A 22,780-nucleotide genomic window follows, 5' to 3' on the forward strand; every position below is an offset into this window, starting at 1 on the left:
AAATATACAAAATTTAGAAACAATCTTAATATCTATTCAAAGTTGAGTACTGTATTCAGGAGCTAAAACCAGATTTCAGAGAAACGAACGGATATGGGGAAAAATTCAACATGTAAAGTTAACACACAAATGTTAATAAGAGTACTATGCTGAATTACCACTGCATTGAATACTCATTTTTCTACTTTTTTTTTTTGGTAGTCACTTTTTTCAACAACAAAATACCTACCATTTTAAACTCGGGATAAAATTAAATTACATTGCTCAAAATAATGTGATTCAGTTGCTACCATAAAAAGATAAGGGACCATAAAATGAAAAGTGACATCAATAATTCACCATTTGAGTTTTTAAATAATAATTTTTTAATCTTTTAAGATTTAAGACGGTAAGGCTTAAACAGATAATCAAATAGTTTTGTAAAGAAAGCAGGTAAGCTAAACTGTGCCAAAGAAATATTGCCAGTCTTTTAAATAGAAGGTCTTTCAGGGAAAAAGCCTATAGCATAGCCATGATTTATTTTAGTCTTTCCACAGAAGAGAAGAATCCAGTCTTAGAAATATAAAGAAACAGTTCCAGATATATTCTATGAATTTTCTACTTTGGCAAGCAACTTTCCTGGAAGTAGTTCCTAAACATTTTACATCAAAGAGTTAATTTGGCATTTGATTACTTAATGTTTGGAGTTCATCGTGAATTTCAATCCTCAAAGAAGGTTTTGTCTTAAATTAATGTCAGCCTCTTTCCCTTCATTAACTCATTCCTACTGCCTTTTACAGTCCTTTATGTAGACTTCTCACTTTCTGTATTATTAACTACATCTCAGTCTGTGATCTCATCTATTCGCTCTTCCCATTGTAGCACACACATCCCTCAAAGAACACTGTCATTTCACCCTAGAAATCATACATGCTGCAAAGCAATATAATAAATAGCAAGACGTCAAAAAATTACATACACCACAGATTTATAATAGACTAGAAGATATATATATAGACATGTAAATATGTATATATGTGTGTGTATATATATATATACACGTATACTAATGCAAAACAAATGATTCAACTTTTCTTGCTTCTAAAGTATAATTAAACAAACATAATTATTGAGATGAATTAAAAACTGCTTCCTGTAGGGGACATTGATAGCTGTAACAATAAATTTATACTGAGCCCACTTGCTCTGGGGCCCACGTGCCGCAACTACTGAGCCTGGATGTTTCAACTACTGAAGTCCGCACACCTAGAGCCTGTGCTCCACAACAAGAGAAGCCACCGCAATGAGAAGCCTGCGCACCGCAGCAAAGAATAGCCCCACTCTCCGCAACTAGAGAAAAAGCCCACGCACAGCAACAAAGACCCAACGCAGCCAAAAAAAAAAAAAAGAATAAATTTATTCCATCTTCTGAAAATAATCACACTTGGCTTTAGTTGTCCTTTCATCAGAACAATGGCCTTCTACTATAGCTCTCACCTCGTTGAGCACGTTTTTCATCCTTGACACAGACTTCACTTAAGGAACCAATTGGGTCACAATGGCATGGCTGGCATGGTCTTGGATAATTTGGAGATATCTAAGAAAAATATTAAAATTCTGTTTTAAAAACAGTAAATTTTTCAATTCAGCAAGACTTTAAAGAACATTTTAATAAATAATAATAAATTATATTTAGAAAATGATAATATAAGAAATTTTCTTTATTATATGTTTGCATTTTCTAAAATCCATTTCATCTAAGTGGATACACAGAAATAAAGAGGATAGCATAATAAACTACTAAATATTTGTTACCTAGATTCAACAATTATCAAGATTTTGCTATATGATTCATCACATTTTATTCTTTGCTGAAGTTTTTAAAGAAAATCCCCAATAAAGAGTCTTTTAATCCCTACACATTTCAGTATGCATCTCTTTCTTTTATAATCACAGTATCATTATCATTACAAACAAAAAGAACAACGTTTGCTTATATAGAGAACATTAGAATATTAGAGAAATATACATTCCATAATAAAATCTTCCTTACTGTTGTTTTATTACAACATAGTTCAAAATTAGTAATTTTTCCCCGAAGTAATTTTTCAAAAACTTTTTACATTGATCATGATATAGCTAATTAAATAGAAATGTATATTTGGTGCTTGAAAAAGATGTTAAATATTTACGTTAAAATTTTGACTTTCTCAGGAGGCAGCATAATCTGGGGGGAAACAGTGTAGGCTCTGTAATTAGGAAGGCTTGAGCTCATATCCCACTGTGTCCACTTACTGGCTATGTGGCCTCCTGCAATTTACTTACTTCCTGATAATATGAGGATAATAGTAGAAACTTTAGTGATGTTATTAAATTAAAATTAAGAGGAATAACATATAAAGCATCTCATAAGATTCCTCACATACATTAAATACACAGTACAACTAGCAGTTTTTAATGCTAGAATATTTTAATTAAACACACCTAGACCGTGCTAATGTACCAAATATACAATATTTATTTTCAAGATGCAATAGGATAAGAACAAAAAAAAAAAAAAAAAGAAATTCTTTGCCTAGGAAATACTAAAATACTCTGAATATATATAGAAAATTGTGTATATAAGTATATATATATGTTTCTCCAATAAAATACAGTTTTATATATGTATATATCTAGGTTTAATTGATAAATGAAAACCTGTTTGCTAATATAAGTCAAAGTTTCACAAGTAGAGAAATATTTACATGTCTGATAGAATTCAATCAACTATATCCACAGATCAGTTTCAAAATCATCATTTGTTTAAGACCCATTCATTCACTTCCTATTATGAAGTAAGGACTGTGCAAAGCACAGATAAGGCCTGATTTCTGCCTTAAAGAAGCTTACAGGAATAGCAGACTTGAAAGATATTGATTAAATAGAATGTGCAAAGTGATAAAACAGACACACAAGCAGCGCGTTCTGGGGCAAAAGAAGAGAGAGTAATAACACAATGAAGTCAAGCAATGTTTCACAGAAAAAGTGACATTTAGACTGGAGCTTGAAGTATGAGTAGCAATTTGAGAGTGGAATTGGGAGGAGGGCTTTCTAACCAAGAGAAAACCAAGACATGAAGAAAAACAAAACAAAACTCTCTGTGGGCATATAGCAATACATTTCTTTAGGATAAATTCTTAGCTCTTATAAATATGATTTATGATTCCAATGATGAGCTTGAGTAAACCAAAGCCTCTTAATTTGTTATCCTTCTTTGTGGTAATTGGGAAAATCTGCCTGAATCAGACTGCTGATCAGGAACAAGTCCTAACATAAGAGATTTTATAAATTAATCTACTTTATACTTGATTTTTAATTTTATTAAAATAATCAGATTACTAATCAATCCTCAAAGTAAGCACTGCTATATGTGTGTGTGTGTGTGTGTGTGTGTGTGTGTGTGTGTGTGTGTGTGTGTGTATTTTAACATTTAAATATATGCATTTAGGAGATAAATCTAAAATTATATTTTAAGGCAATAATTTTAAGAATATCATAGAGATACGTTATTTAGCTATAAAATTTGCAATGCACAAAACTTTTCTATCTATATCTTCATAAAAACACACTGAATTTCTACCCAAATATTAAGAACCTGAAAGATTTGAATTTTTAACACAATATAGCATACGTATTTTTATGTGTTAAAATATGAAAATCTAGGCTCAGATTCACTTAATAACTTGATGAAGCTTCCAGTTTTAATGATGGCACAGTGTCTTGTATAGGTCTAGCACATGGTCAAATGACAATTATGAATTCTGGACAAAATATAAAAATCAAACATTTGAGGACTTGGGAGAATAATCAAAAGCAGGCAGAGGGCTTCCCTGGTGGCGCAGTGGTTGAGAGTCCGCCTGCCGATGCAGGGGACGTGGGTTCGTGCCCCAGTCTGGGAGGATCCCACATGCCGCGGAGTGGCTGGGCTGCTGAGCCTGCGCATCCGGGGCCTGTACTCCGCAGTGGGAGAGGCCCCAGCAGTGAGAGGCCCGCGTACCGCAAAAAAAAAAAAAGTAGGAAAAGCAGGCAGAAATTAGAAGGATTTGAGATTTGAAAGAAGAAAATACAGTAGACGAGATCCATGTTCATATAAGGATAACAACAAAATTTGCATATCAATACCTCTCAATTCTTAACTGATCCTTTAATTGTACATTAAATCAGGGGACTCCAAGGAGCCCAGTGAATAGCAACAGCTGGAAAGCTAAATGATCTGAGTAAAATTTTCCAGTCTACACACCATAGAGTGAACAGAAACAAGACTTTATCAATCAAGTTGGAAAGGTTAAACACCTGAGCTTTTTATTAATCTGTCCTAACAAGGTATAAAAGCAAGCCTCCTCAGTTTAATAGTGATTAGTCAGTAAGTTGATTACCTATTAAAACAAAATTCACCAATCTTTGGAAGAAGACAACAAAATCTTGTCTCTACACTGTATCATCCTCAATGTCCTGTGTAAATTATAAATTACTAGACACGAGGAGAAAAATGAAGGTGTGGTCCTTATTCAAGAAACAGCAAGTCAATAAAAACAGACCCTGAGGTGTCCCAAGTATTGAAATTAGCAGACAAGGACTTGTACAGGTCTGTATATGTGCCCAAGAATATAAAGGAAATAATGTTCATAAGGAGTAAACACATGGATTATTTCAGCAGAGAAATGGAAATTACAAAAAACACAATAAGTCTATAAAGCTGAAAATAAAATATCTCAATGAAAAAATTAACTGGATATGCTTAGCAGCAGGTAAGTGATGGCAGGGAGAAAGGTAGTATACCTAATTACGGATAAATAGAATTTATCCAATCTGAAGAACAAAACAAATTTTAATTACCACAGACTCAGTAACCTATAGGACACAGTCCAGCAACCTGACCTGTATGCAGTTGGAGTCACAAAAGGGGAAGAGAGAGCATGGTTCAAAAAATTTTTTAAAGAAATAATGGCTTAAAATTTCCAAAATGTGGTATAAAATCTCAATTTATAATTACAAGAAGCTCAGTAGCCAAGAAGGTAAGCACAAAGAAAGCCACATTTAGATACACATGGTCCAATTCTGAAATTGGAAAATTTTTTCTGTAACTAAAACTGTAGGCTTTGTAAGGCACATAAGGTTTGTTTCTTCTCTTCCTCCTCCTTCTCTCCTCCACCTCTTTCACCTAGTTCTTGTTCATCTTGTTCTTCTTTTTCTTTTCCTTAATTTTTTTGTTGTCCTTTTCATTTTCGTTCCATCTCCTTTCCCTTCCTCTCCTTTTTCTACTCCCCTCCTTCTCCTCTGCCTCTTTCTTTTTTTTCTTTTAACAAACTTTTACAAATGTAAAAAAAAAATATTTGTTCACAGGCCACATAGATAAAGGCCATGGGCCAAATTTGATATAGAGGTCATAGTTTGCCAATACATGTTTTGGCTGCTAAAAGGCAAATAAAAAGAGGATATCTTGAAATCAGTCAGAGAGTTAAAGACACATTAAATATAGAAGAAAAAAATGCAAACGATGGCTGCCTTCTCATTAGAATAAGTGAAATCCAGAAAATACTGTATCGTTATTTTTTTAATAAATTTATTTATTTTATTTTTGTCTGTGTTGGGTCTCCATTGCTGCGTGCAGGCTTTTCTCTAGTCGTGGTGAGCAGGCTTCTCATTGTGGTGGCTTCTCTTGTTGTGGAGCAAGAGCTCTAGGCACGTGGGCTTCAGTAGCGTGGCACGCAGTCTCAGTGGTTGTGGCTCACGGGATTAGCAGCTCCGAGGCCTGTGGGATCTTCCCGGCCCAGGGCTCAAACCCGTGTCCCCTGCATTGGCAGGCAGATTCTTAACCACTGCGCCACCAGGGAAGCCCAAGAAAATACCATATCTTTAAAGTACTGAAAGAAAAACAAACATCTCTCTCCATGTAATGAAAATATACTTCAGTAATAAGGGTAGAATAAAGACATTTTCCGATGAAATAAACCTGAGAGAAATTGTCACCATCAATTCTTGCCCTATTTTTTTAAAAAAGCTAAAGGAAGTTCTTCAGGCAGAAGGAAATTATACAAAATTAACAAAAGACATGCAAGATCTCTACACTGAAAACACTGATATGAATAATTAAAGAAGACAGAAATAAGTGAAGAGATATACTATATTCATTGACTGGAAGACTCAATATTGTTAAAGTGTTAGTTCTCTCCATATTTGCATTTAGATTCTATACAACAATCCCAACTAATATTTCTGTCATTGAGAAGTTGATTCTAAAATTTGCATGGAAATATAAAGAAACTACTATAGCCAAAACAATCTTCAAAAGGAAGAATAAAGTTAGTGCACATATGTTTCTGAATTCTAGTTTTATTAAAGCTAAAGTTATCGGGCTTCCCTGGTGGTGCAGTGGTTGGGAGTCTGCCTGCCAATGCAGGGGACACGGGTTCATGCCCAGGTCTGGGAGGGTCCTGCGTGCTGCGGAGTGGCTGGGCCCGTGAGCCATGGCCACTGAGCCTGCGCGGCCGGAGCCTGTGCTCCGCAACGGGAGAGGCCACAACAGTGAGAGGCCTGCGTACCGCAAAAAAAAAAAAAAAAAAAAAAAAAAGCTAAAGTCATCAAGATAGTGTGCCATTAGCACAAAGATGGACAAATATATCCATGGAACAGAACTGGGGCTCCACATGTTGACCCAAAAGATCAACTGATTTTCAGAAAATGCCTCAAAACAATTCAAAAGAGAAAAAGAAAGTATTTTTCCAAAAATGGTGCTGGAACAACAGATGAACCACATAGATCTCAATCATTATTTCATACCCTACACAAAGATTAACTTGAGATGGGCCATAGCCCTAAAAGTTAAAATTCTAACACTTCTAGAATAAAAAAGAACAATTTCTTGACTTGAAGAAATACTTCACAAGAGAAGATATAGGAATAGCCAATAAACACTTAAAATAAGAATTTAATCCATGGGATCTGCTGTAAATTCATAATAGAAGATCTGCTGTAGCACCAAGCATTGATGGGAATGACTTAGTGATTGCCTAGTACCCACTTGCCATACCTACTACACCCACATCCACTAGAATGGCTAATCAAAAAGATAGTCAAGACCAAATAATAGAGATAATATGGAAGAACTAGAATTTACATACATTTTTGGTGAACATGTAAAACAGTATTACTAACTTGACAAAATGTTGGCAGTATCTTACAAAGTCAAACATATATCTATCCTATGAAACAAGTACTCTACTCCTAGATATTTACACAAGGTTAATAACACATGACCACAAAAAGACTCACATAAAACTGTTTTATAGGAGCTAACCAAAAACTGGAAATGACCCAACTATCCACCAACAGGAGAATGGATTAAAAATTAACATATGTTCATGCAAAGGACTACTCCTTAGCAATTTTTTTAAAAAAGAAATAACTACTGATGTGTACATCATGAATAAATCTTAACATGTTAAATTGAGTGAAAGGAAGACCAACAATTTTATGTACTTTATGATTTCTTTTTTAGGAAATTCACTAAGAGGCAAAACTAATTTATGCTCTAAAAATCAGAACAGAGTTTGCCTGGGGGTGGTGATTGACTGGAATGAGGCACAACGGGACTTTCTGGAGAGATGGAAATATTTTATATCACATCCTGAAAGATTTATACAGTTTCTACTATGAAATATTTCTAGTCACCTTTGAGAATTTGAAGTCCAATTATTTAGAGAAGCTATCAAAATTATTTTTCCCTATAATACATCTCTGTCTGAAAAAGCCAAAATAACACTTAATGAAAGAAAAAGCATACTTTACCCCTTTGGGTCTGAAGAAACCATCAATGCATGTCTCACAATTTATACCAGCAGTGTTTCCAGTACAATTAATGCACACACCCCCTCCAATGTACTTTCCGTGTATATTTAAACTCAGATTTCTTCTGGCAACATTTTCATCATAATAGCATTCTTCAGCTTTCCCATGACAATTGCAGGCTGCATTAGGGAAAAATAAATTTATAAACATTAATTTCAGATATACTTAAAAATAATATTTTGTTACATAAGAGGTTTTTATACCATATGGAAAATTATATTACCTTATATATGTATATATATGCAATCAATGCAAAGGTATCTAGAAAGTACTTGGATTTATTAGGCATATTAATAAATTTGCATGTTTTAATGGAACTTGTAATAGTTAAAACATAAATTAAGCTGAAGCATATGAAATTGCCAATATTTGACTGATTTTATCTTATAAAACTGATATTTCATATAATTCACCCTACAATTTCCTATTACGACAAACAAATTACTGAAGTATGGTACTGAATGATTAACATCCATGTAATCTGTAATGAATAATTATTATATGTGAACCTCTGTGTTAGATACTACGGGTAAAAAGCATGCTTAGTATATACACTTGACCCTTGAATAATGCAGGAGTTAAGGGTATCAATCCTCTGCACGATGGAAGATTCGAGTATAACTTTGCAGCCAGCCCTCCCTGTCCTTGGTTTCTCATCCCCCAATTCAACCAACCACGGATTGTGTAGTACTGTAGCACTGTTGTCTGCATTCAGTGAAAGAAATCCGCCTATAAGTGGACCGTTGCAGTTCAAATCCATGTTGTTCAAGAGTCAAATGTTATTCCTTTCTTTTACTACTAATCATAACTAAAACCTAGGGATTTTTTATATGCCACATTCTGTTCTAAATGTTTTATATTTATTACCACTGATTTTAATTCTCAAATAGTTTTGTGACTTACAGACTCTATTAACCTCTTTTCATATATTAGGACTCTCAAGCAAAGAGAAGTGAAGTAACTAGTAAAAGTTCACCAAGTCAGTATTGTAAGCCAAACTCTGAAGTCGGGCTCCAGAGTCTGCAGGGCTAACCACTACCACAATCCCTTCAAGTTATCTGATAAGAAAAAGCTGTACGATAAGTGCCAAGGTATCAGGACAAGATGAGAGCTGGTTTGCTCAGTGGTGAGATCACGCTATTTCGTGCCAGTCTTGGATTTGGGTGTCCTCTTCACTCCTTAGTAGTCCTGTGAGGTAGGGAACTTCATTTCACTAAGGCTCAGTTTCCATATAAAACATGAAGTGGTCAGTAGTAATTACTAGGTAGGGATATTTAAAATGCACGTAAAATCATTAGCATAATGTGTTATAAATAAGTTCCCAAATGATTTTCCCTGTTCCACTTCCCCTCATCTTCATCCTCTATGTTTTCGTAACCCCCTTCTCTTCCTCTCCTTTTCTTTTTCATATCACATTACAGGCGTTCAGAGGAATGATAAATTACTTCCCCAGGAAGAATTGGGTAAGGCTTTAAAAAATGGGTAGAATTTATTTTAGGATGGCAACTAGGCAAAAAATATACTATGCAGTGTCTTTCCTCATATGTTGAGTTTCTTAGGTGTCCTCGCATTGATTTCCACATCTATACGTGTGTGCGTATGTGTGCACGTGTATGCACGTGCACGGGCCTGTGTGCGGCACACAGCTCAATCCTTTTTTAATTCCACAAAAGGGGACATTTATATACTGTTCTGAACTATCTTTTTACTAACAGTAAATAGCATGGCTCCTTCTCTATTGGTATTATGTTTTCCCTAAGGCTACACTGGGTACTTCTTGATTACTTAGATGCCTAATAGTGGGCAGTTACATTGTTTCCAGATTTCTCCTTTATAACACTGAGTACCTACCAGGAGGGCAATGGAGGTCGGGGTTAGGAGTGGGGGTCTGGTGTTAGACGGCTCCCCATTTGCCAGCTGAGTGACTTTGAGGAGACAGTTCAAGTCTTAGCGTCATTTTGGTACTTAACTCTTAGGTTGTGGTGAGAATGCAGATCATCTAGCAGAACGCCTGAGACAGTAAATACTCAGCCCTGTAAATGTCAGTAGCAGTGGTATTAGCAATTGGGTACTAAAGACAAGGATCATAAAATGTCCTGTACAGCTATCCAAGTCCATCTACAGATTAAATTCCTGCAAGTGCAATTTCTAGTCAAGGGGCATGGGAAATTTTAATTTTAATTAACTTGAAAAAATCCCCTCTGCAAATGCTATGTCAGATTACTCTCCCTCCGATAGATAGGATAAAACTGTTTCCCCACAGCCTCACCAAAACTGTGTATTACCAACATTTTCCATTTGGTGAGCATTCAAACATATGTTGAGTGAATGAATGAACATTTTGGTAAGTTTAAAAAAAAGTACTATTATTGTTTTAATGGATACTTCCTTAATTATAAATAAGTGTGATCATTTCTTTATATGGTTATATCATATTTTTTTCCTGAGCAATGTCTGTTTTGATCTTTGCTCATTTTTAACAGGTTGTTTTGAATTTTTTTCTTATTGCTATGGAAGATCTCTTCGTATAGTAAGGATATTATCTCCTTTTCTTGTTTGTTGCAAATATCTCCTTCACCTTGTTGGCTTTTGATTTAAGATATAGTACTCTTGCTATATTAGTGGAGAGTTTTCAAAATGTATTCTAGGGGACATGTAGCCACAAATATAAATCACTAGGCATCATAAGCAGTTTTATATCTTTAGGACACTGCCCAAGAATTCTCAACAATCTTGTAAAGCTATATTGCAAGAAATAGTCAAGATTTCTGCTACAAGTACAACTAGAGGGAAATACAGAGGAATACAAATTTATTCTCACATTATTTAGAACTAGTATTGCGGAATGTACTTATAACCATGAGCTAATGCGGTAAAGACTGATGCCTGAGGAGCAGTCCTTTTCACACTCCATGTATGAGGGCCCTTTCCTACAGCCTTGGCTGCTGTTTAAAGGTCCTGGGCCTGCACAGCTTTCATCTATAGCCTTAGAGGACATGGATAATATCTACTCACAAAGAGCCATTTTTCACTCTGTCATCAGCAGTTTGTTATTTCACAGAATGTCCAAGACACATGATAGAAACTGTCTGTTAATACAGGCTTAGCAATGGAATACATATCCTTTGCACTTTAGAGATATAACCTGCCTCAAATAAGCTAGATTGATAAAAGTCGAAATTAAATTCAAATGAATTAGAAGGCAGTTATTCATTTTATAGAGGGATTTGTCACGTTGCAGGATTTTTCTAAATATTAAGAGGTGAATGGAACACAATTCAACTTGGAAAATAAAATTTTCATATAAGCTTTTATGAATGTGTACATTGCCAAAAGCACAATATTTATACAAGGTTTTATGGTTAAGACCCCTATCTTTAATTTGTGGATTTCAAAAAAAAAAAAAAATTATTTTCTCAGTTTGGAAATACAACCTGCCATCTCTTCCACAAAGAAAGATAAAATTGTTTTATAATAACACTATTTTATAAAAATGTATATAGCAGCAAGTGGAAATTTCTTTCTGTGTTGCTTTGTCCATCCCTGTTGCTAATAAGTCTGATCCATCCTTTCTGTTTCCTTGTTTAAACACATACACACAAGTGGAGAGCGGTAAAGGATTCTGCAGAGCCACTTAACGTTACATCATGATAACTCTGTGATAGAATGTTAGAGACAACAGGAAGAATCCCTACCCTCAAATGCTCAAAAGTTCCACGTGTGACTGTTGATATTCTACAAGCAGAAGAGAAATTAATTAAATTTAAGGAAGTTTGAGAAGAGATATTCATGGTGTCATTTAACTTAAATTCAGTCTTAGGAATGAATGTCTGCTCTTGTCGGGACAAGCTGTGGAGATCCTGAGGGATTGTCAGGAATGGGGTTGGGGGTAGATGATAAAAAACAAGGGCTGGGCATCTGCTACCCCCCACCCCTTACAACACTGGGTAGTGGTGGCCCATTCCCTCAGATACATCTCAGTAACAATGAGTGATTTCTAAACCAAAGTATCTTCACAAGCACTCAGACACAACTCAAAAGGCAAAAGAGATATGTGCAGAAAATGAAGGGACTCAAGACATTGATAGGATAGGCAGAATCTTAAACTGAAAAGAAAATGTATTTTATGTTTGGGGAATATTTTATGATTAAAGTCTGCTACAATTCAGTAATTTTAAGGACGTATCTTGTCTGACACATGATACATGATAAATATTTTTATTCAATAAATACATAAGGTTGGTATTGGTTTAAAATGGCTACCAAGTCTGTTTTGGTGAGCACATACACCTACTGAACTGAAAAAATGTGATTAGGACTGATTCACTAAAATATTAATATTTGAATTCAATAGAATTGGGCTTTCTGGCTAGTTTGGATTTATAGTTCAGCAGAAGTCTTTGTTTTTAGGTCTCGTCTTGGCCTGAACAGATCTCCAGAAACAGAAGTTTCTCTAGCTTCCCTGTCACTGTGTTGGGACAGTTGGCCATATTAGGCTACAAAGTCATCTGCTACCTTTCTTGGGTATTTCCCTTCAGGGAAAACTTCAAAAGTGATAATATTAAAGTATAAATGAGTATTTGTTGGCAAATGTTTGCATAGCCAGTTGTTTTATGGTTTTTCATTACCGGCTTTTTCTTGGTTGTCACTGTCCAATAATTACTATAGCGTAGTTTATGCTAATGACTGTCTCTGATACCATTTCTAATAGTAGCATTTTATACCGTTATCAATGTGAAACCACACATTTAAAATATTAATGCCTATTATTAAAATAAATATTCTTTCTCCACAAATTTGACTTCTTGCCTTCTCTCTGTTACGTTTTACTCTCCTATTCTTCCCAGCTACTGCCCCCAAACACTACCCTTTAATAAGTATAACTAATGAATCAGAGTCCTTTCTTTCCCAGATAATAAACTGACTCTAACCTGTAGGGTCTGATCTCTTCCCTCTGGTTTTTCTCCATTTATTAGACGATGGGTACTCAAAAGCTATTTACTATTTACCTAAGCTATTTAGGGGAGGAACTACAAAGGGAACAGGCAGAAGGATCTGGAGCTATACTGGTTTCAGAACCATTTTATAAACATACGTGTTTAGAAGGTTAATCTCTATACCCTGTAGGTTTTATTGAATGTTTATTTACATTTGTATATATATATATATATATATATATTATGCTGTAAGCTTCAGATTCACCCCTGATGACAGTAAGTGTATACTATGCTTTTATCTATTTCTCATTATTCTCACACAGTGGTAAATTCGTGGGTGTTTTGTAAATATTTGTCAAATTAAAAAAAAAAAACTTGAAAACTCTAAAACAGGAGGGTAAAAGAGCTTACCAGCTACTGTCTTGGATAAATTATATGAACCGGAAATATGTGCTCACCTGAAATCAGCACATGTTTATATCACCTGTGTCCCAGGGAAGGAAGAATTACCCATGGTGCTGGCTTGTCAGAACATACCTTCACATTCAGTTTTGGTCAGAAAAGTGCCTGCTCTCCATGGTTTCTGATGAAATCCAGGACAGCACTGATCACAGCTATCACCACACGTGTTATGCTCACATTCACAGCGGGATTTCTAGTCAAAAAATGGGGAAAAAGCATACTTTCAGCATTCTTTGGAACCATAAATGAGGGGCTTCCCCTGAAAGGTAGAATGAAGAGAAAAGGAAACATCAAGACTATGTACCAAAATCTAAAACTCCCATCAGTCTGGGAAGGAAGAGGTGCCAGCCTTGGGAGTGGGTATATTTGATCAACACCAGCTTAGGGAGGGAGATCCAGGCTGGCTCTGGAATCACTGGGCTCAGACATAGAAGAGAGAAGAGGACCAGCTGGAAGTAGTCTAGAAGACTAGAATCCCTTCTCTGATTCCTGAGATCCACAGGTCTTCTGGGTGGGATGTATCCATTTTAAGGATTCCCTCAAAGTACAATTAACATTTGGTGTAGGAAGAGGGGAAAGAGTAGATTCCTAGGCATGGAGGGGCATGGATAGAATAGAAATCTAATACCCCAAGCCTGAGTCTCCTGTCTGTGTGTGTTTTGAGTAGTCTTATTTCATCACATGGAACTGGCCCTCCAAAGCTGCCGCCTGATCTCTCAAAGCTTGGGAAATACTGCTCATCAATACCCCTGATAGACAGTGCCCACACTCTGAAGAAAGCAGGACCACAACCTTGCCCAGAAAAATATGCCAGGGGTTTGAATCTTCCCGAGGAGGTAATACTATGATGCATTAGTCAGAAAATTAATACTATTTGAGAAATACCATTTGCATTACAGTTTTAGTAGGAAAAGAAATCTTTACATATGTAGCTACATTCACTGATCTTACTATTGAATACATTTCTTCCATACACTATAAAGTGGATGATTTTCTATTTCACCAGTTTATTTATGACTGAGAAAAACAGATGCTCATTCATCTTCTTTTTTAGGTTATGTTCATTTAGTCCATTGTCATTAATGAAAAATTCAACCCAAAAACATTCCAGCATTTTCTGACCTGGCGGTTTCAAGCTCTCTTGAATACTCCCTTCCTTCCTGCCCCTGTCCTACCTCAGCCTCCGGTTCCATGGTCATTTAGATTTACTTCCATGTACATTTTTCATTTGTTTGCATTAATTTTTTTGATGAAAATTCTTAAAAGAAAGGGTCAGGTTGATTGATGACAGGAGTTCTTTAAAGCTAAATCATACAGCTGGCTGTCATAGCTAGAAAGGTTTCAAAATATATAGACCAGTTTGGAGCCTTTTTGGAAGAAAACTAATCTGTTTTCTGATATAGTGATGGCTGCCTTCAAAGTCTATCATCCTACCTGCCAGCTCTATTTCACCCTGGCATGGCTTTCTGTTAAGTGGGGGCCTGACACCCATTCACAGCGTCCCTGTCAGCAAAGCTTCTCATGAAGCATTTTACAGTTCAGAGCTTCATTTTACCAAAGCATCCTATAAATATACATACATTTGTCACTGGATCAAGTGGACAAGCCCTGGCATGACCATAGCAGATGCACATCCCTCCAACCGAAATATCCTTGACCGAGTAGTAATACTGCAAAAAAGCAATCCAGAGAGAAATCCTATTAAGACTACTGCAAGGTGAAAGCAACAAAAGGGAACATTCAGTTAAAAACTTGGCTTTCTGCTTGTATCCTTAGTTTGAAGCACTAGAGAACAACAGAAGGTTCACAAAAGTATCCAGTAACTCCTCACATTGAAATCATAGCCCAGGGACAGAATGCCTCTAATTTATGTTAGGTGGGCATTTTAGAAATTTCTTTCTTACAGACAGTACAAAGGACTACACAGGACAAATACTCCATGCTGGAGTATTTATTATTGAGAGCAAATTGTTATGGGGCGGGGGAGCAAGGGCACTAATTCTTCATAAAAGTTGAAAGAAAGAAAACCTTTTTTATTATCATTATAGGAACATCAGTGTTCATGAATCATACGCAGACTGTTTTACTTGATGGATTTGAAAAGAATCAACAAATTTAGGGAAATAGTGCTCATAACAACACATTTCTTAACCATATCAAGAAGAAAATGAAAATTAATTATAAGTTTGATTTAACATAATGTGAGAAGTAAACTAGATGTGCAAAATACTTTTTTTTCATTATTATGTTAAAATAGCCATGCAATTACTTTCCTATCTGAGTTAACAGGACTGTTTCTAATTATTTTCATCTACTCAGTTATTTTTAAAAGATCATTTGTAATTACAGAACAGGACTATGTAAAAATTTTACTTAATTTGTATATAGCATTTTATAGTTGGGAGAGTACTTCATATTACCTTATGGAATCCAAATAACCATCTTATGGTAGACAGTTCTATTATTCCAATTATTTACACTAAAAAAACCCCCCACACATTTAGTGAGAATAAGTAGGTGGACACAAAGTTCCCTGAATACAAATTCCCTTTTCCAATTTACTTCTTTTCTTTACTTCTTTTTAAAATTCTTTGTGTTTGTTTTTGCTATTTATGTATAGTATCTTTTATAATATTTTTGTTACTTTATCTTACGTGATATACTTAGACCTCACACTATTGTAACTTGCAAGGAAGTTTAGGTGTAGCTTAGACATAAAAAAGTCTGCTTTTCACTAACTTCATCACCTTATAATACAGATCCAAACAGGGATAGTTGCTCAGAAAGCTGATACTGTAGTTTTGTAGGTGTTTTTAAAATTGGGAAATTTGCTTTAAATATAAATGTGCAATGCTTCATTTCTGTGTCATGAAGAGGAGCTAAAATTCAATATCCTATTTTTATATATTTAAATTTATATGTAGTGTTTACAGAACTTGAGTACTTTCAAAAAACATATTTGTATGTTGATTTTTACTGCACTGTTTTAAAGGCTCATGTACAATGAAGTTATAAATAATAGATGTGCACCCTAACCCCTCTCTGCTTTCTGCAAAAGATGATAAAAGGAACACATTTATTTCCATTGATTTTTTTCTTTGATAGATATACTGTCAGGAAAGATTAAATTTCACTTCAAAATTATTCAGTCTTCCTTGGTGTGTATTTTTAAGTCATGCCAAAATTATAATTAAAAATCTTTTTTTTTAACAAGTGAAGAATCTAAACATTGGTGAAAAATCATGATTACTTTTGCATAAAACAATTTACAATATACTGAAATATAAGACAAGGTAAAATTATTTCAGGTTTGGAAATACAGGGCACTAAAACATCCAACACGTGTTGCATGGGGACAATAAAACTTTAAAAGTTATTTTGCAATGATGGAGAGGTTAGGTGTGAGTAAGTTAAGTAATGAGAAGAGAAAATATGCGAGGGGTACTCAGGAATTGTGAAAAGTACCACCCTTCAGTATTCAGCTGGCCGGTTCAGCAATTTGGCAATTTGTGGCAACCGTCTAACCTTAGTAGGGTCATTCTAGAACAATGCTTTTTCTCACAATCTCAGTTTCTCCCTACAATCCTCTTTTCTCCTCCGCTGTTAGCATATATTTGTTCTATGGATTTACTGCTGAACTGACTCTCTTGGTAATAGTGTCTTGGCTGTGTAGCAGCATATAAAGGAGATGAGTAAACCAGTGAATACGGTGAGGCGTGGATAGGAGAAAGAACAGTTATCACTCATAGTAACTTGGGCTGATCGTCTATGTCATAATCTCTCAAATTCCTGTTTAACACTGGAAAACAACACTTTCAATGATCTGTTGAAAGGATGCTATAACCATTTTTTCCTGATATTCAATTCATAAAGGAAAATAAAATGGTATATATAATCACTTTTTTCCTATAGCAGCGCTCTTTTGAACTAGCAGTGCCTTGTGATTCATTAATGAAGCATAAAACTAAATTATTTAATTAGACAAAATGGTCCACAGAACAGTGACATCCGTATCACCTGGGAATTTATTAGAATTGCAGTTTCTCAGTTCTGCCCTAGACCTACTGAATCTGAATCTGCATTTCCACATCACCAGCTGATCTATGCACATTAAAGGTCATCAAGATGTCATGTGATGTGTGTGTGTGTGTGTTTGTGTGTGTGTGTGTGTACTGAGTCATGATATAAAATGTATTTCTTAGTGTGCGTTGCAACCAAAAATGTTTCAAAGCCCATTCTCTTCCTGTAGTAACCACCACCCCCAAAGCCAATTATAATAGTAGTATGGATTACCCAAAGCGTCGAAAAACTAACTTAGGCCTCAAAATTAAGATAGTAAAACAACACTTGGTAGCTCCTACTTTCAATGATCTGTTGAAAGGATGCTATAACCATTTTTTCCTGATATTCAATTCATAAAGGAAAATAAAATGGTATATATAATCACTTTTTTCCTATAGCAGCGCTCTTTTGAACTAGCAGTGCCTTGTGATTCATTAATGAAGCATAAAACTAAATTATTTAATTAGACAAAATGGTCCACAGAACAGTGACATCCGTATCACCTGGGAATTTATTAGAATTGCAGTTTCTCAGTTCTGCCCTAGACCTACTGAATCTGAATCTGCATTTCCACATCACCAGCTGATCTATGCACATTAAAGGTCATCAAGATGTCATGTGATGTGTGTGTGTGTGTGTTTGTGTGTGTGTGTGTGTACTGAGTCATGATATAAAATGTATTTCTTAGTGTGCGTTGCAACCAAAAATGTTTCAAAGCCCATTCTCTTCCTGTAGTAACCACCACCCCCAAAGCCAATTATAATAGTAGTATGGATTACCCAAAGTGTCGAAAAACTAACTTAGGCCTCAAAATTAAGATAGTGATCTAGGCATTACGATCTCCATTGTACCAAAGAGGAAATTAAAGTTTAGAAACGTTAAAAAGTTTGATAAATGTTACACATCTAATAAGTGGCAGAGCTTAGATTTAAACAAAGGAAGGTCTGTGGAATTTCAAAGTCTTTCACTCCTTCACTGAAAGATATCTTTTAAAACTATTTAACAGACAATTAAAACGATGGGTGCAATATCATTCACAAGTTCCAGTATGATTCATTGTAACTTACTCTTCGTGTGACAATGGGGTCAATTTCTCTTGGGTCTTTGTGAGCAAACATCATCAAATCGGCATTCAAGGTGCGGATCCTCTGAAATCTCAGGCGAATATAGCGGGCGGAGGTAAATTCTAGCAGTTCAGGAGACAGATCATCAGCACTTGGTCTCCCATTGATCAAAGAGATGTGAATCTACGCAAGGTGGGAAATCATTTGACAATTAAAGTTACCAAAAGTTAAATATCTGGTTTTAATTTTTCTTAGAAAAATAAAGTTAAGCTCCCTTTCTCCCAGTTAGTCAGGCAGATACAGGTTCATATCTCCTTACTGGAATGCAGTGAAGTAATTGAGAAATTTTATGAATGCTTTAGTACATATACATGCAATTTATTTGCTTATATTTCAGGTGTGTTGTATATACTGCAATTACCCATATTTCTCTGTTCCAAGGCAGTGCATCTACTTGACTTTCCTAGGATTTCTATAAATTCTTGTCAGTCATTCTTTTTCTGAGAATTATTGGGCGCTAACATTATTTAAGACTGTAGTATATAGTGGGAAACCAGAAAACTTGGTATAATAAAGTTACAAAATATCAGACAAAAGCAAGAAACCATCAGGAGCTTAATTTTTTTAATTCTGAACTTGAAAGTATCCAATTATATAGCCTTAAAATATGGAGAGCAAAAATGGACACATTACAAGAAAAACTACACAAATCTCCAAGCACAGTGAGAAATTTCAGTAAGCTGGTTTTTGTTGTTGTTGTTGTTTGTTTTTTAGTAATTGATAGATCAAGAAGGCAAAAAATTTACCAAGGATATAATATATTCTATGAAAAATATACTCTATGAAAATATATTAAAACCTGGACAGGATGGTAATTTTTTCAGGAAAATAATTTAGCACAATTGACACCAGAAGAAATCAAATCTAACCATGCCATTTTCCATGTAAAAAGTGGAGAAAAGGTCAAGGAATTACCCTCCAAAGGTAATTTGGAGGCATGGGGCCCACATGTTCTAACAGGGATTTCATGAGAGCAGAGAATTCTAATGGGGAATAAACCATTTGATAAAATAAGAAGTACTTCTATCACAGATAAAGGAATTATTTTTCTAATGCCTAAAGAAACCCTAAAAATCAACAAGGAAAAATACCAACAACACAAAAACAGACAGAAGATGTAAGAGGACTATTCAAAGAAAGGGAAATATAAATGGCTATTAAACTTTTGATAAGATAGTGAACCTCACTCATAACAGAACCGTTAATTAAAACCACTCTAAAAACCTTTTCCAGTTTTTCAGGTTGTCAGAATTCTAAAATATTGATAATACTCCCGGATGGCAAGACTAAAGAGGTACAGCAATCCTCACATACTTACAGGTGTGAGTGTAAAATGGCACAGGCCCTTATGAAGGTGAATTTAGCAATAACTGTCAAAATTACAAATGCACAGAATATTTTACTTAGAAATTCCACTTCTGGGGAATCACCCTACAGATATATATATATATATATATATATATATATCTCACTAATCAACATGTAATTAATGAAATGTACAACTATATTGAATTCCCACCACATTTTTTGGTAATAGCAGAAGACTGGAAACAATCTAATATCCGTCAATGTGAGACTGGTTAAATAAATTATACATCTATACAGTGAATTATATGTACCTTACAAAAGAATAAGGAAACTCTCAATATAATGACAGGAAGAACTACTTTCACTTTTTTGTACTTTGTAAATGCATTATTACCTATGCAATAAATCAAATGAGATTAAAATCGTTAAAGAAACTGAAATTGAGTGGTAAGTTTTGGACTGAACACACACACACACACAGCATGTGTACGCACACACAGGAGGCTAAAAAGCAAAGGAAACCATAAACAAGATGAAAAGGCAACCCTCAGAATGGGAGAAAATATTTGCAAACGAATCAACGGACAAAGGATGAATCTCCAAAATATACAAACAGCTTATTCAGCTCAATATTAAAAAATGGGTGGAAGACCTAAATAGACATTTCTCCAAAGAAGATATACAGATTGCCAACAAACACATGAAAGGATGCTCAACATCACTAATCATTAGAGAAATGCAAATCAAAACCACAGTGAGGTATCACCTCATACCAGTCGGAATGGCCATCATCAAAAATTCTACAAACAATAAATGCTGGAGAGGGTGTGGAGAAAAGGGAACCCTCTTGCACTGTTGGTGCGAATGTAAATTGATACAGCCATTATGGAGAACAGTGTGGAGGTTCTTTAAAAAACTAAAAATAGAACTACCATGTGACCCAGCAATCCCACTACTGGGCATATATCCTGAGAAAACCATAATTCAAAAAGAGCCATGTACTACAATGTTCATTGCAGCTCTATTGACAATAGCCAGGAGATGGAAGCAACCTAAGTGTCCATCGACAGATAAATGGATAAAGATGTGGCACATCTTTGGATGGAATATTACTCAGCCATAAAAAGAAACAAAATTGAGTTATTTGTAGTGAGGTGGATGGACCTAGAGTCTGTCATACAGAGTGAAGTAAGTCAGAAAGAGAAAAACAAATACAGTATGGAACACATATATATGGAATCTGAAAAAAAAAAAGGTTCTGAAAATCCTAGGGGTAGGACAGGAATAAAGATGCAGATGTAAAGAATGGACTTGAGGACACGGGGAGGGGGAAGGGTAAGCTGGGTCGAAGTGAGAGCGTGGCATGGACATATATACACAACCAAATGTAAAACAGATAGCTAGTGGGAAGCAGCCACATAGCACAGGGAGATCAGCTCGGTGCTTTGTGACCACCTCGAGGGGTGGGATAGGAAGGGTGGGAGGGGATATGGGGATGTATGTATATGTATAGTTGATTCACTTTGTTATAAAGCAGAAACTAACACACCATTGTAAAGCAATTATCTTCCAATAAAGATGTTAAAAATAAAATAAGAAAAAGAAGAAAGGAGTCCTGTGCTGGGCTGGGAGCTATTAAGGAACACAACAGTCTGTAAGTGCACTGGGAACTGTGACTTGAGGTCACCCACTGGAATTTTCATCCACTTTTGCAAGACAATATATCATTTGTGTTAATTACATTTTTTGACAGGAGAGGCAATATGTGTCTCCATTCCTAACATTCTGCATTTAGATAATCCCTGAGAGAATTTTACAAACTGACTGCCAATAAACTACTGAGTCACTAGAGGAATAAATACAGCAAACTCTGAGATGAGAAACTAATTCTGATGCCACAAAGAATAGACTCAAAATGCTTCATGATAAAAATATGGAATGTCCCAGCTAATTGAACCTACCTTAGATACTTAGTAAAGAATAAATTCACTTAAATCAACTTTTGAGGATGATAAAATACAAGGTCTTCTAAAATAATAAATCTCCAGATACTGAATATCCTCCCCATCTGATGTAGAAAATTTTAAGAGTAAGACAGATCTTATATATTCCACAGTTCTGGCATCTAACAGGTGAGCCAGAAATGTGTTTAAAATCAAGTTGTCTCTATTACTTAAGAAGGTATCCATTAACGGTAAAGAATGAATAAATAGATGTATGAAGCAATTAAAATGAATTCCCCTTACAGATTAATTTTGGCATCCAAAAATTCACCAGTGCCCTTGAAGTCATGCTGATTTTCTGTCTTATCAAGCTCTTACTTGACTGCTCCTAAAAATGCTATTTGAAGGGAGAAAAATCAGACCATGTCTAGAATTAAGTTTTCCAAAAATTATTAAGGTTTATTTGGCATTAATGCTATGGTGAACTGTATTTGTGCTCTACATGGAATCAGTAAGTGCCTCATTTAAACATACAGGAGCTTTAAAAAATGGTGAACATGTTCTCATTTACGTTAATAAACCATATGATAGCTAAAGAAAGGCTTCAGCAAAAGAATACTTCTCCTCACAGCTTTTGTATTTTCATCAAGCTACTCCGCCAAGAGATCTTGTGAGTATAGTTAGTCCCAAGCTGTTTCTGAGACAGAAAACCAGACAGCTGTTTGGCCATGTTTTGTGCAGCTTATTTCCATCATTTTTTTTTCCTTTTTAAAAAAACTCTCCTTCAAAATAAATCATAATATTGGATAAGATATTTCCACTGGAACCTCGCTGTGTAATTCCAACTCCACCGGATAGTTTAGCATACTTCCTGATTTCCTGTGGGGTAACAACTGGAGGGTGTCTATCTTCAAAAAGTTGAAGAGTATCATTCCTCAAGACCACCACTGTCTTGCTGAGAGGCTGTGGGAAGTCTGTGGCAGTCTAGTGTCTTCTGAAATGACTTCCATTACAGACATGTTAGTGGATACATGTTCATGCTGTCAAAGGAATTTATTCCAGCTGAAAATATCAG

General features: G+C 35.3%; 1 protein-coding gene across 1 annotated transcript in view; it reads right to left on the reverse strand.

Annotated features, from left to right (window-relative positions):
- Window positions 1-22,780, reverse strand: part of LAMA2 (laminin subunit alpha 2) — a 588,138-nt gene that overhangs the window by 312,726 nt on the left and 252,632 nt on the right. Inside the window, exons 8-12 of the mRNA XM_024759015.1 lie at window positions 18,398-18,577; window positions 14,849-14,938; window positions 13,344-13,461; window positions 7,810-7,988; window positions 1,477-1,576 (exon numbers count right to left, since the gene is read on the reverse strand). Of these exons, the coding sequence (XP_024614783.1) occupies window positions 1,477-1,576; window positions 7,810-7,988; window positions 13,344-13,461; window positions 14,849-14,938; window positions 18,398-18,577 (667 nt within the window). The remainder of the gene's footprint in view (window positions 1-1,476; window positions 1,577-7,809; window positions 7,989-13,343; window positions 13,462-14,848; window positions 14,939-18,397; window positions 18,578-22,780) is intronic.

Source organism: Neophocaena asiaeorientalis, unplaced genomic scaffold (genome assembly GCF_003031525.2).
Source record: "Neophocaena asiaeorientalis asiaeorientalis breed wild unplaced genomic scaffold, Neophocaena_asiaeorientalis_V1.1 scaffold5, whole genome shotgun sequence".
In the NCBI taxonomy this organism is placed as follows: Eukaryota; Metazoa; Chordata; class Mammalia; order Artiodactyla; family Phocoenidae; genus Neophocaena; species Neophocaena asiaeorientalis.